We start from the raw sequence: 14,715 nt of genomic DNA, 5'->3' as shown, positions 1-14,715 counted from the left end.
ATTGTGTGGCATTTTTGGCAGACTGCTGTCTCTATTTCCCACTGGTCCTAGGCTGGATTCCTAATGCGTGTGAGCAGGGACTCTGCATTTTACTAGCTATGTGACCTTGGGCAAGTTCTTACACTCTCTGTGTCTCAGTTCCCTCATCTGTAAAATGAGAACAATACTAGTATCCAGGTATACAGGAAAGATAAAAAGAACATGTCAAGCACTTAGAACAGTGGAGAAAGTGCTCAATAGGTGTTAGCTATTATTATTCCACCCACGCAGGGGCTGACTATTTGAGTACCCAAGACAGGCCACGCGGATACCACATCTCAACAATACAAGAGACTGAAAGACCCCAACCTGGCTGGCCCTGCATCCCTCCTCAGGCAGAGTCATCTGGTACTTTTAACCACCTGCTGGGCCAACAATGAATCCTGCGTTTTAGCCCCCATCTGCCAGCAGAGCTTGCACATACTTGAGGCTGAGGGCTGCCCAAGTCAGAGGGCACACCATGGAACTAGCTCCACCATGGCGAGAGTGAGGGCGGGAGAGAGAAAATTGATTCAGGGAAGCTTTGGGTATGTGACCCAAAGTCCCAGGCATCCCTGACAGCTGGTCCTGAGGGGTGTAGGCAGGCACACATGAGTGTATGTGCACACATGGACCCTCATACCCCCTCCAGTGCCCCTCAGACATGCATCCATGCTCCTTTCCTTCCTCCTCCTCCCTCAACTTACTCCACCTGGCTGAGGTCTTTACACTTGCTCAGCAACCAGCACAGTGACTCCACATGCTCCTGGCTGAGGCTGCAGCCCGTGAACCTGCTGGACGGGGGTAAAGGGGACAAGCAGGGGATGGGGCGTTTGGCCACTGAGACCACCTCTACCCTGGCTAGTCCAGGACACAGCCTCTGAGCTCCAGGTGGGTCTCCACTCAAGCTTGGACCCTCTGGAAGTGTCCAGAATCCACTGCTCCCACCCCCACAGTAGATCCCACCTGGGCCTGTGTTTCTTCATGCTGGGTGAAACAAGTCCCTCTGCAGGGTTGTTCCAGGGGAATGTTTCATGGTAGGCAGTCTGCATACTGCTCTGGCCACCCAGGAGGCAGATCCACTGGTCCCCAACATCAACTAGCTGCCTAGGCATGGTTCAAGGGGGCTTACCCACAGCACACGCCTTCCTCCTCCTCGTTGGATCTGAAGTGCAAGGTTGCATGGTGTAGGGACCTGGAGCAGACAGCACCTGGGTCAGACAGCTGTGGCCACAGCCTCAGGATGCCCCCACGGGGCCAGCACCCCTCCTCTGGAAGCCCAGCCTCTAGTTGGGTCCTGTTGTCTTCATCCTACCCCCTCATACCCACCAGACTCCAGGCGCAACCCTTCAGGACTAGTCCTGGCTGTCCCAGGGGAATGCCCACCTGAGATCCACCTTTTTAACCCGTGGACACAGGCTTAAGGTGTTGGCCAGCAGGAAGGGGCTTTTCAGGGACAGTCCCGTCTGGCTCAGCCTGAAAAGGAAAGGGGGTAGATCCCGGCAAGATAAGTGGACAAGGAACCTGGCTAGGCTGGAGGGTAAGGAAAGGGAGGGTGGGGAGGGCTAGGAGCTCAGCAAGGCAATAGGGAAGCAGGCAGGGGATCAAGAGGCACAAATAGGGCTGAGGGTCAGACAGATTTGATTTGAGTCCCAGTTCTGCTTACTGGCTGTGTGACCTTGGACAAGTGACTTCACCTCTCTGAGCTTCAGTTTCCTTATCTGGAAATCAAGACTCATCATGTATGACTCTCGAGGTATATGAGGATTTAATTACATCATGCAGGTGCACTGCCGGGCATGGGACCTGTGCTTGCTGTTATTATTGCTATTGTTTTTACCTGCAAGCACAGATTTCACAGGCGAGTCCTTGCTCACAGAGAGTGGGAAGCTTCAGGCCCTTCGGACACAGTTTTTAAACTTTAGCACCATTGAGATGTGAGGTCCAATAATTCTTTGTTGTGGGTTGTCCTGTACCCTATAGGATGTTTAGCAGCATCCCAGATCTCTATTCATTCGATGCCAGTAGCAGCACCCCTCACCCGCAGTCATGACCACCAAAAATATCTCCAGACATTTCCAAATGACTCCCAAGGGTGAAAATCACCCCCAGTTGCAAACCACTGCCTTAGAGAAAGTGAGATGGGTCCACTTTGCCCTCAGAGGCAGCCTCAGCACCTCCATTTGCCTCATCCAGTAATCCCCCTATCAGCTTGTCTGTAAATTCCACTCTCAAGATCCACCCTGAGTCTACCAGCTTCTATCCCACCCCAGCAGTGATCAGCCCCCAGCACCCTTCACCCTGCTACACACATCTCTTCCTACTCTCGTTTCCACTCATATCTCCCAATCCATTCTCTGCCCGGCACTCAGACTGAGCTTTTGAAAACCCAAATGAGGACCGGGTGCAGTGGCTCTCCTGCCTGTAATCTCAGCACTTTGGGAAGCCGAGGCGGGTGGATCACTTGAGGTCGGGAGTTTGAGACCAGCCTGGTCAACATGGTTAAGCTCTGTCTCTACTAAAAATACAAAAATTAGCCAGGCATGATGGTGCACGCTTGTAATCCCAGCTACTTGGGAGGCTGAGGCACAAGAATTGCCTGAACCTGGGAGGCGGAGGTTGCAGTGAGCCGAGATTGTGCCATTGCACTCCAGCCTGGGTGACAGAGCGAGACCCTGTCCCCACCCTCCCCTACAAAAAAGAAAGAAAGAAAACCCAAATTATTCCTCTCCCTCTCATGTTCCCAGGCACAAAAATCTCCCCATGGGCGCCAGGCCCCATGCAACCCAACCCGAGCCCATCTCTCTCTTCCTCCTCTCCTAGGACTGACCCTGCCAGTCACTGTGCTCTGGCTGCATCGGTTCCGCGCTGTTCCTGGAGCCCACCAAGCTTAATCATGCCTCAGGGCCTCACACGTGCTGTTCCCTCTGCCTGGAATGCAGTTCTCTGCTCTTCACAAGGCGAGCTCTCTCTCTTCCTTTAGGTCCCAGCTCAGCATCCGTCCTCAGAGATGTTCCCTGACGGCTTCTGCCATCATCTAAATCACCTCTCCAGCCACTCTTCACCACATGCCGAGAAAATTCTCTTATCACTGGCTAAGTTTATCTTATTTGATTTTACTTTACTTATTTTTCAGCTCCCACTATTGTAAGATGAGCTCCAAGAAGATAAGGACATGGTCAACTTTTTCTACTATGTCGTCACACAATGCCTGGCCCACAGTGGGGGTACAAGCACTACAGGTTGAGTACTACAAAGTTTAAACCCTGGCAAGGGGTCAGGCTGGCTACCCCACTCCAAAGGCAGATGAGGAGTCAGGGGTGAAGCTGTGTGATTTAGGCAAAGAGAAGTTCCTCTCTGGTCTGAGGTTTCCAACCTGTTCAATTTTAACCTGCCACCTTTTATGTCCAAAGGAGTCCTTTCTGACTCATTATCTCTGGGCAGGGTGGGACTACTACAGGGTGCCATGGGGTACTGTGAGCTGGGCTGTACTTGCCCCTGGAATGTTGTCACGTCTCCTCCCTCCCTCCCAGATAAAACCCAAGCATAAGCGAGATCCTGGAGGTGATGCGAGCCATCTTAGACATCCCAGAGAGCCCCAGCCTTTGCACTGATGTTATTAACATTATGATTCACTTTCCTGTTGTATTTTTTCATCTCAGCTGCCGCTGCTTCCCACCGCTCCCCGCCCACTGCTAGAAGACTGTTTAAAGTAAATCCTTCTAAAATGCTTTCTTTTTCTTTTTTTCCTTTCTTTTTTTTTTTTTTTTTTTTTTTTTCCTGAGATGGAGTTTCGCTCTTGTCTCCCAAGCTGGAGTACAATGGCGCGATCTCGGCTCACTGCAACCTCTGCCTCCCAGGTTCAGGCAATTCTCCTGCCTCAGCCTCTCAAGTAGCTGGAATTACAGGCACCCACCACCACGCCGGGCTAATTTTTGTATTTTTAGTAGAGACGGGGTTTCACCACATTGGCCAGGCTGGTCTCAAACTCCTGACCTCAGGTGATCTGCCCGCCTTAGCCTCCCAAAGTGCTGGGATTACAGGCATGAGCCACCACACATGGCCTAAATCCTTTTAAAATTCTAACCAGTCTGAGCTGAAATTAGAAAATAGTTTTAATACTTTGGGGGATTCTGCTTAAATTCCCTTTTTGCAGAGTTTGACGGTGACCTTTAAAAAGCAGCGTGTGATATGTACAGGACCTACATCTGTACAGCCCATTTGTACGAGTGGGTGATCCTCCCGTGGGTGGGGAGAAATTGGACAGCTCATTTGTCACAGATCTTCCGTTTCTTAAGGTGATTTTAGAATAACGTTTTTGAGTCCCAACTCTGGGGGAATGGGCGGAGAATATTAATCCCATTTATCAGATGAGGAAACTGAGACGCAGAGGAGGCAAACGATGCCCCCTGAGGTTGACAAAATATTAGGGTGGAGCTGGAAGCACATTGGACTCCCCAGTTGTGCCAGGTAAAATGATAAAACAACCTAAGGAAAGAATGGAGCGGGTAGAGGGGGTTGGAGGGGGTTAAAGGGGGGGTGTTGAGGGGTTAGAGGGCAGGTACAGCTTTGCCATGGAGGAGCCTTAGGAACAGGAGCACAAGGAACCGGGAAATAGGAAAAACTCTCGTCTTACTGCAGCAGGCTCAGCTGAGGGAGTTGAGGTAGGCAGTCCAGCAGAGTCTCCAGGCTCTGGTCACTCAGGAACTCGCAGGACAATCTGTGAAACAAAGCAGGTGGATGAGGTGGGGGAAACCTTCCAGGAAAGCAGGGAGCACGGCCTCATATCCAGAGGCTTCTGGAGATGGGACCTAACCAGGGTCACCTGAAACATTCCCTCCCAGCACTGGGTCCATGGGTTATCCGTGGGGCTGGAAGAAGAGGAAGGTCTTCTAAGTTTGGAAAATACGGGGTTAAGCCAAATTAAATGGTTTTGTTTGCTGCAGGGCTTCTCTGAGTCTGCAATAGGCTGCTGTGCATTATGAATGTCCAAGGAGCTACAGCAGACTTTTCCCCAAACTAAATGGACTAGCAGAATTAATTTTTAAGGGCCATGAAGGTTAGTGTTCTGCAAAACGTGTTTGTTAAGAAAAGAATGTGGCTGGGCACGGTGGCTCATGCCTGTAATCCCAGCACTTTGGGAGGTTGAGGTGGGTGGATCACCTGAGGTCAGGAGTTTGGGACCAGCCTGAGCAACATGGTGAAATTCCACCTCTACTAAAAAAAACAAAAAAAAAATTAGCCAGGCATGGTGGTGCGCACCTGTAGTCATAGCTACTCAGGAGGCTGAGGCATAGGAATCGCTTGAACCTGGGAGGCAGAGGTTGCAGTGAGCCAAGATTGTACCACTGCACTCCAGCCTGGGTGACAGAGCGAGTCTCTATCTCAAAAAAATAAAAAAAGAAAAAAGAAAAGAAAACAATGCTGCCTTAACCCAGAGGAGTGGATAAGACAGTGGAAATTCAGCATACAACAGGTCGGCAAAGGAGACAGGGACTGGCTCGGGTCTCTAGTTGCCCATTAACACCAGACCAACCAGCTTATCATAGTCCAGATAATTCGTCAGAACCCAGTGCATTTAGAAGAAACTCCAGATACCTGCCTTGCTGTCTCTGCTCTAGATGGAGGACCGGGACAACTCAAGACTCTGAGTGCCCTGGGGTTTACATACAGCCCCTTCCTGGGGGGCCTGGAGCCACTTCCCGACCCCCACAGAGCTCTACTACGTTCTCCTTCTGCCTTCTCCACCTTCCCCTTCCTCTCTTTCTGTTCCTTCGTCCTCTGCAGGCTGCCCTCTCCCGTCTCCGGGGCTTCCAAGAGCCTGGCCCATCTCTGCTGCTTTCTCCTCTGGCTGTTTGGAGGGGAGGCACGGAGTGCAGGGACCCCACATCAACTGGCTTAGTGAGCTGGGGGACAGGGTAGGGCAGAAGGAGCAGTCTGTGGTCCTGGGGCTGGAAGCCTCATGTTGGAGCCTCTGCCAGGGCCCAGACTGGAGGCCCAATTCTACCGTTTCTGCCCCAGGGACTGGGCATGGGCCCCTGAGGCACAGTCAGGACTGGGGCCTTCATTGAGGGTGGTCTTTCCAGAAACACATCCCGTATAGCGTCCCACCAGACCCCAAATACACCATGGGCTCTGGTTGGCAAAGGAGGTGATTACATCCTCCTTTTTTTTTTTTTTTAAAGCAATGGAATCTTTACTCTTTACCATATCCCACATAGTATGCCCATGTGTACACAGGCAAAGTAGACCTGCAGTGCTTGAATTCAGGCAGGTAGGATGGAGCCCCACAATCTCTCTTCCCTGGCTTCCCCGGTGGAAACCCAGGACACAGTTGGTTAATCACTGGACTTCAGCATTGAGTACCTTGATGACTATTTATAACAATAATCCTGCAAGTGATCACAGTACTCTACAGCTGGCAAAGTGCTTTCATATTCACTATTGCACTTTCTCCAACCACAGGTAACGGAGGGGGACCTGAAACTCCCGCCTGTGCTCAGACCGCCCAGCGCTGCCAGTGGGCTTTATTTATTTATTTATTTATTTGAGACGGAGTCTTGCTCTGTTGCCCAGGCTGGAGGACAGTGGCGCGATCTTGGCTCACCACAATCTCTGCCTCCCGGGTTCAAGCGAGTCTCCTGCCTGTCTCCAGAGTAGCTGGGATTACAGGTGTGCGCCACCATGCCTGGCTAATTTTTGTATTTTTAGTAGAGACGGGGTTTCACTATGTTGGCCAGGCTAGTCTCCAACTCCTGACCTCATGATCCACCCACCTCAGCCTCCCAAAGTGCTGGCATTATAGGCGTGAGCCACCATGCCGGGCCGCCAATGGGCTTTTTATATTAAGCTTCCTCTGCAGATGGTTTGCCTTGGCCAGCAGAGCCTGCATCCCCGTTTCCTTGTGTTCCCAGCATCTGGCCCAATGCATGGTATACAATAGGTACTTAACAGTCAAATCATGTAAGAGTGCTTTTTGTAGCACTGACTGCAGTGCTACACAAAACAAAACACAACACCTAGAAGCAGTTTGGATTTCAATCTAGACCAAGCTTGTCCAAGCCACATGGCCTGCTGCATGCAGCCCGGGATGGCTTTGAATACGGCCTAACAAAAATTCGTAAACTTTCTTAAAACACTATGAGATTTTTTTTGGAGTTTTTTTTTTTTTTAATTTTTTTTTTTTTAGCACATCAGCTATCGCTAGTGTTAGTGTATTTTATGTGTGGCCCAAGACAATTCTTTTTCTTCTTCCAGTGTGGCCCAGGGAAGCCAAAAGATTGGACACCTCTGATCTAGACTCTAGAAGGGTGTGGTGGAGTAACTTGCAGCTCGTCCCATACTGTGGCCAATTTAGTATTAAAAGGCATCAGTATATACTCTGTGAAAATAGTTAAGAGACAATCAGGGACCACTGACGATTGGATGACTTTAAGGAATTACCATTAATAGGGTAGGTCTGGGCCAGGTGCAGTGGCTCAAGCCTGTAATCCCAACACTTTGGGAAGCTGAGGAAGGTGGATCACTTGAGGTCAGGAGTTCGAGACCAGCCTGGCCAACATGGTGAAACCCTGCCTCTACTAAAAGTACAAAAATTAGCCAGGCGTGATGGCGGGCGCCTGTAATCTCAGCTACTCAGGAGGCTGAGGCAGGAGAATCGCTTGAACCCAGGAGGCAGAAGTGGCAGCAAGCCGAGATCACGCCATTGCACTCCAGCCTGGGCAACAAGAGCAAAACTCTGTCTCAGAAAAAAAAAAAATAGTGTAGGTCTGATAATGGTTTTGTGGTTATGTGTTTGAACCTGGAGAAGGACATGGGAAGGCCACACTCCAGGGGGTCAAACTGGATTATCTGGTTGGAAGGGCTGGAAGGGCATTTGAGATGGGGGCTGGAAAGCAAGAAAAAAGACTGAAGCAAAATGGAAAACACAGATGCTATGAAAACACAGTGCATGAAACTAGAATGCACCTAGTTTATGACTGCAAACAGGTAGAAACTGAATATGCAAATAGGCAAGGAGTAGATGGTCCTGTGGACACATGACAACATGGATTTGATAAGAGAAGAGGTTGTTTAGGTGAGGCAGGTTTTGTCTTGGATTTCTTTATTTTAAGGTAATTACTATAATAGAATCACCACAATGACAATGAAAGGAAAGGCTGACCATCCACTGTGCAGATGAGGAAGCTGAGGCCCGGGGAGTTAAAGCCCTTTTGAGCCAAGAGTCCTGATTCCAGGTCCAGTCTCTGGTCACAGACCCAGGTGTTCTGGGGTGAGTGAGGTGGTAACCCCATGGAGAGAGGGGGTGCCTTGAGGAAGGGCTTTCAGAAGTGCTACGCTCCAGCCACGGAGGCAGGTCCAAGTGGGTGCCCGGGTGAGGCTTCAGGGGTGGGGTTGGAGTTGGACAGGGCTCCCAGGTGCCCTGAGTTGAGTGGATGGTGCAGGTGAAGGCTTCCCCAGCCCAGCACAGCATCTCCCAGTGGGAGACATGCGCTGCCTAAGGCTGGGGGCTGCCGAGAGACAGCCAAGTTTCTACCAAAGGCCAGGAGACTCTCGTGGGGCAGGGCTAGTGGGAAGAAACCGAGAAAGACTCACCTGGCTTCTAACCAGGAAGCCCCCTCCCAGGTCACTGGGCAGATCCCCACATGGTGCCCTCTGGGGCTGTGTCCTCATTACTTACTGGAGTTCCAAGGGTCCCGGGCAGTCCTTCAGAGTGGCACAGAGGCGGGTGAGGCTTGGGGGCTCCAGAGGACACTCACTGAGGCTGCAAAGGGGCAATGGGCAAGGCAGAGAATCAGAGAAAGCCCAGGGTCCCTGGCTAGCCGCAGGGGCTCTATCCTTCTCCCAGCATCCCTCACTCTAAGTGGGAGGCCACAGGCCCCTTCCCCTGTGGGGCATTCGCTCCCCTCCCGAGTCTCCCCTGCAGCCCCCATTCCTCCTGCCCTGACAGCGACAGTGCAGGACCCTGAGTTCCCAGCTGCCCTTGTCAGTGACTCTCCAAGTCCTCCCCACTGCCCCCTCCAGAGCCCAGGCCACCATCCTCACTCACTTTGGCCATTTAATACCCTCTGGGCTTCTACTCTTGCCTCCCTGCAATCCCTCTCCGCCCTGCAAGTGTCTCACGTTTTAACACTGCAAATCTGACCAGGCCTCTCCCTGTTACCCTCTGTGGCTCCCCATTGCCCTGGGGTTACAAGTGAAATTGAAATGTCCTTCCCAGGGCCTCACTTGCCTCCACTTTCCTGGAGGCCTAGAGAGAGGTGGGGCCAAGTCAGGGTCTCACAGCCTGTCACAGCAGAGCTTGCAGATGGGGAGTGCATTTGTGGGGAGAGAGGCCAACCCCTTTCTTTCTGGAAAGTGGGTGTCCCCCAGAGCTTATGGAGACCCCAGGCAGGGAGTGGCTGAGCTGCTCTGTTTGCTTCACAGAAATGTGGAATCTTCTCTCCAAGGAGAATGCGGGGCATGGGCCAGCTGAGCTGCCCCTCAGGGGCCAGAGCCCCCCAACTCCCAGCACCCCTTACACCCACACCTCTTTCTTTTCCTCTTCTCTTAAACTCCCTCTCTTCCCTCTATCCCAATCCCCAGCCCTAGCCCCCTGCCAGCTCTACCCCCTCTGATGCCTCATCCCTATTGTGGTTACCCCCAAACAAGAAGGGCTGGGACAGTACCAGAGGCTCCTGGGGATGCAGCGCTGACGGAACCCTAAGAACTCGGCTGCAGCTGGGAAGTCTGGCAAAGATCCAGTGGCCCATGTATCCCTAGGAGGGGGATCATTTAGAAAGGAAAGTTCAGATCACCCCCTCGGACTCCCAGCCCAGCCCACATACCCCTAGGAGGGGGATCGTTTAGAAAGGAAAGTTCAGATCACCCACATTGGACTCTCAGACTTGGAAAGTCAGGGCTGGAAGGCATCTCAGAGACAATGCAGTCACTAGATCCTAGTAAGTCCCTCATTGTTCAGATGGGGAAACTGAGGCTCAGGGAAGGGAAGCCCGAGTTAGAAAAGCCAGCAGATTGTTCCTGTCCAGGTGAGCAGGCAAGAGGATCCAAGACAGAGCCCCTCTGACCACTGCTTGGCATCACATGACTTCTGCCTCCCTGTACGTCAGTTCTTTGGGCTTCAAGAATCCGGGGGTTCCCCCAGAAACAGAGATCCTATCCTGGGAAGCAAGACCACCCAGGCTTGAGCCACCCCTGACTCCTGACAGCCCATCTGTATGGCAGTGCCTTTTCTTGACACACTAGCTGTGATTCTCTCTGCCCCGCCAGCTGCACCTGGGCCCACCCTGTCCGCTGCCACTGCTCCCAAGTGAGGCCAAGAGGCATGGTCCCACTAGAGGGCAGCTGGGAACATCATGAAGAGCTAAACTGGTATTGGTTGTTTACTGCGAAGACATGGAACATTTTTTTTTCAGAGCACCAACGGCCCCTGCCTTCAGAGTGTGAAAGGGCAGTGACATGTATGAAGGCGTGGGTCTACAAAATTCCGCAAAAGGCAGAAGCACAAATGTTCTCCTGTCTCCTCCCACACAAAAGCAATCTGCAGGCACCTGCCCGGCTCTGGTACCTCTCCCAACTGTATCCCTCCCTTCCTCCCATCTGCACTGCCTCCTTCCAAGGGGAAAACAGGGCAGTTGATTACTGACAATTTACGGGGCGGGGGGGGTGGTTACTGAAGTGGTGATTAAACCTAGTGTGCCAGATTTGGGTGGTTTAACTGAGGGCTGAGTGGTCAGCATGGGTCTGGGGGTGGGGGGACCTCCAACAGACGGGGACCAGAGCGGGAGGGGACTCCCCCACCCCGAGCGTTCCATCCTCACCTGCCTGTCTTGTCCCCTCTCAGGAGAATGTGTTGGCTCTCAAAGCTGGAAGCAGAGAGGAAGCAGCAGTTTGAAAATGGGCAAAGACCAACTTTACTGGCAGTGGCAAGAACCCAGACTGGTCAGGGCAAGGAGGGCCTGGGGTGGCCTGCTTTCTCAGCAAACAAGAAATAGATTAAGCAACAATTACACGTATCAAGGCACATGCAAAACACACCACCGACATTTCTCATTTGATTCTCACAATAAACAATGAGGTAGGTAAGAAATTCTTTTTTGTTGTTGTTTCGAAGAAAGGGTCTTGCTCTGTCGCCCAGGCTGGTGTGCAGTGGTGCAGTCATGGCTCACTGCAGCCTTAACCTTCCCTGGGCTGAACTGATCCTATGCCTCAGCCTCCCAAGTAGCTGGGACTACAGTCACACCCCACCATGACTGTCTAATTTTTGTATTTTTTGTAGAGATGGGGTTTTGCCATGTTGAGCAGGCTGGTCTCAAACTCCATGGCTCAAACGATCCTCCTGCCTTAGCCTCCCAAAGTACTGGAATTACAGATGTGAGCCATTGTGCCTGACATTTTTTTTTTTTTCTTTGAGACAGAGTCTCGCTCTGTTGCCCAGGCTGGAGTGCAATGGTATGATCACAACTCACTGCAGCCTCGATCTCCTGGGCCTAAGCAATCCTCCCACCTCAGCCTCCCAAGTAGGTACATGCCATCATGCTTGGCTAATTTTTAAAGTTTCTGTAGAGATGGGGGGGTCTCACTATGTTGTCCAGGCTGGTCTCAAACTCCTAGGCTCAGGTGATCCTCCTGCCTTGGCCTCCCAAAATGCTGGGATTACAGGCCTGAGCCGTTGTGCCAGGCCAGTAATTATTATTCTTATCTCCATTTTACAGATAAGGAAACTGAGGCCTGGAGAGGCTCTGGGACCTGCTCTGAGCTCACAGCAGGTAAGCAACTGAGCCTGGTCCATCTGCTGTGGCACCTCCCATTCTTGGGGGTCCTTAGGGAAGGGGAAGGGAGGCAGACCTCCCCTGAAAATCATGGATGTGGTGCCCTGAGTGCCTGGGGTGCCTTGGCTGGCTGGTGCCTCCCCTTCTATATTCTCATCAGCTCCCACAATTAAGACAGGTCCCTGACTCCCCAGTGGCAACTAGGAAGCTCCCAGTTTTCTTTTCTTTTCTTTTTTCTTTTTTTTTTTTTTTTTTGAGATGGAGTCTTGCTCTGTCGCCCAGGCTGGAGTGCAGTGGCATGATCTCAGCTCACTGCAACCTTCGCCTCCTGGGTTCAAGTGATTCTGCTGACTCCTGAGCGGCTGGTACTGCAAGGGCCCACCACCACGCCCAGCTAATTTTTTTTTTTTTTTTTTTTTTTTTTTAGTATTTTTAGCAGAGAGAGGGTTTCACCATGTTGGCCAGGCTGTTCTCAAACTCCTGACCTCACGTGATCCGCCCACCTTGGCCTCCCAAAATGCTGGGATTACAGGCATGAGCCACCGTGCCTGGCCCCCACTTTTCTTAAAAGTCTCTGCAGCATACCAACATGGCACATGTATACATATGTAACAAACCTGCACATTGTGCACATGTACCCTAGAACTTAAAGTATAATAATTAAAAAAAAATCCTAAAAAAAAAAAAATCTCTAAGGACTATCCAAAGAATGAGTGAGGCAGAGTCAATGAACTCTCTAATGGTGAATTTGGAGAAATTTGAGCATCCATGAGGCCATACTTATTCATTCATTTGATCATTCACTCATTCAGTGGATGCCCATCACATGCTCTCTGGATCTGGTACTGCCCAAGGTGCTGAGGATGATAGGTTGGCATGAACTTGGTGGACGAGGGGCCCACGTGGGAGCAGATGGCCTGTGGGATGGGGGACAGGGGCAGGGCTGGGGGCGGAGAGGCACGCTCACCTGATGTCCAAGTGGAAGAGCCACTGCAGAGTGGAGAAGCACTGAGCCAAACCCAACACGGCATCCAGGGACAAACCGTTCTCACTGAGGCTGGAGATCACAGGGGTGGCACAATGGAGGTCACTCAGGACCCAAACACATCCTCTTTGTGGTCAGGGCACAGGGCAGGGGAGGGCTCCCTGGTTCCAGATGACGGAACCCACTGAACCCAAGATGGTCAGAGAGCGCCCCTTGCAAGTCCTCATGGTGGAGATGGGGAAACAGAGTCCTAGAGAGAATCAAGGTCTAGCCCAAGGTTATAAGACATGTTGGTGACAGAGCTGAGATGGGAACCCAGTGGGTCCCTTGGTCTGTGATGGATCTGAGGAGTGCTTTCTGGCTGGAGCTGGGCCTCCTTTTCTCCACCTGTTAAGGGAGGGGTGGTGCCCAGGACAAAATGAAAATGCAGGGTCACTTGTGCAGAAAGCAGGAACAAAGCGTCTCCTTTCTTTCAGGGTCTCCTGTCAACTTGTCATTGTTTTCTATTTACTATTTAATGCTGCACTCCCCTCCCATGGGGGCACTGGTAGGGCGAGTGTGTACCCTCACTGCACCAGGTCATGAGTGCACACTAATAAGAAGGTCACATGAGGACGTGCTAAAACCTCCAGTCTTCATGTAATTTGCCTGCAATGGTTAGACCTTCCTTCCTTCCCAGGTGCAGGCCCTAAACAGGAACCAAGGCAACTCCCTTCCTTCCCAGTATTGCACAAAAACAGGGTGTGAGCGGGGGGTCCTTAGGCCCCAGCACTCATTCCAGAGATTGTAGCCACCAACAGAGGCCACGCCTGCAATTTATGTATTTACTGACTGGGAACCAGGGACTCAGAGAGGGGATGTAACTTGCCCAGAGTCACACAGCAAAGCGTGTTCACAGAGACAGCCTGGAATATAGGACCTGTGACCTCTCCCCCGGGCTCCTCTGGCTTTGGCCCAGAAGGGCTTGGGAGGAGGGGGCACTTTGTGAGCCAAAAGCACCGAGGGTATTTAGGGATCAAGAACTCTGGCCCATTGCAGGCAAACTTTGGGGATTCCTCCTACACACTCTCTGCCAGGTACTCAGGGATCCTTGGCAGCCCTGGGCACCCTGCTTGAGTGTCCTGTCTGGAACAAACCCTCCCTGCCTACCCTAACCATACCCCAGCTAACAGCCCCAGCCCCTCCCAGCACCCCAGGACCAGAATAACAGCTGCCAGCCGTTAGTCATTCTTCGCACCCACACCTGCCCTCCCCAGGGTGGCCTCAGAAAGCCTGTTCAGAGCTGCAGAGACAGGTTCCAGAAGTGAAACCTTGAATCAGAAGTGGGATTATTGAGTCACAGACAATCTGAGTAAGAATCATCTATTAGCTAGCCTCCACCGAGCACTTACATTGTATTAGGGGCAATTTTCATGCATTTTCTGATTTAATCTTTACAATAACCCCAGGAAGGAGGGGGATGGGACAGAGAATGCTCCCCCCCCCCCCGCCCCCGCTTCCCCTGCCCCAGCCTCAGAGGCTCTGCCTAGCGGGCTACTCACTTCAAGGACTGCAGAGCTCCCAGCCCTGGGAGCAGCTGAGCCAGCTGGGCTGCACCTTCATCCCCCAGAGCATTGCCTGAGAAGCTGGGGGTGGGGAGACGGGAGAGGAGAACATTAGCAAGTGGGGAGTGGGTTGCTGGCAGCGTGGTCGCTGCATTCCAGTTACTCAACTTCCTGAAACTGGACACAGCCCTGGGCTGCCAGGCCAGATCTCAGCAGATCTGGCGTGGGCAGCTGGAGTCTCCCCCAGGTTCTTATTCTGAGGTTCATGGACCTCTGGGGGACCAGGGGTGAGCCTCCGAGCGTGTCAGACATGGGGGATCTGTATTTTGGGAGGAAGAGTCACAACTTTCACCAGATTCTCCAAGGGGTTTCTGACTTCAGCAGGGAAAGAACAGTT

At 52.0% G+C, this 14,715-nt stretch overlaps 1 protein-coding gene across 14 annotated transcripts in view; it reads right to left on the bottom strand.

The window, feature by feature from the left end:
- NLRC5 (NLR family CARD domain containing 5) overlaps positions 1-14,715 on the bottom strand; it is a 94,581-nt gene that overhangs the window by 26,941 nt on the left and 52,925 nt on the right. For 10 of the 14 annotated variants that reach the window (XM_054453170.2, XM_054453169.2, XM_054453174.2 and 7 more), the window contains 9 exons: positions 14,316-14,399; positions 12,757-12,846; positions 10,839-10,883; positions 9,687-9,776; positions 8,699-8,782; positions 4,655-4,738; positions 1,405-1,494; positions 1,151-1,213; positions 726-812 (listed from right to left, as the gene is read on the bottom strand). In XM_054453170.2, coding sequence (XP_054309145.2) covers positions 726-812; positions 1,151-1,213; positions 1,405-1,494; positions 4,655-4,738; positions 8,699-8,782; positions 9,687-9,776; positions 10,839-10,883; positions 12,757-12,846; positions 14,316-14,399 — 717 coding nt within the window. The remainder of the gene's footprint in view (positions 1-725; positions 813-1,150; positions 1,214-1,404; positions 1,495-4,654; positions 4,739-8,698; positions 8,783-9,686; positions 9,777-10,838; positions 10,884-12,756; positions 12,847-14,315; positions 14,400-14,715) is intronic. The other 4 variants (XM_054453175.2, XM_063654303.1, XM_054453165.2 and 1 more) reach the window with 1 other exon arrangement.

Source organism: Pongo pygmaeus, chromosome 18, assembly GCF_028885625.2.
Source record: "Pongo pygmaeus isolate AG05252 chromosome 18, NHGRI_mPonPyg2-v2.0_pri, whole genome shotgun sequence".
Taxonomy (NCBI): domain Eukaryota; kingdom Metazoa; phylum Chordata; class Mammalia; order Primates; family Hominidae; genus Pongo; species Pongo pygmaeus.
The sequence above is the reverse complement of the archived record's forward strand: the minus strand, read 5'-3'. Positions and strand labels throughout refer to the sequence as shown.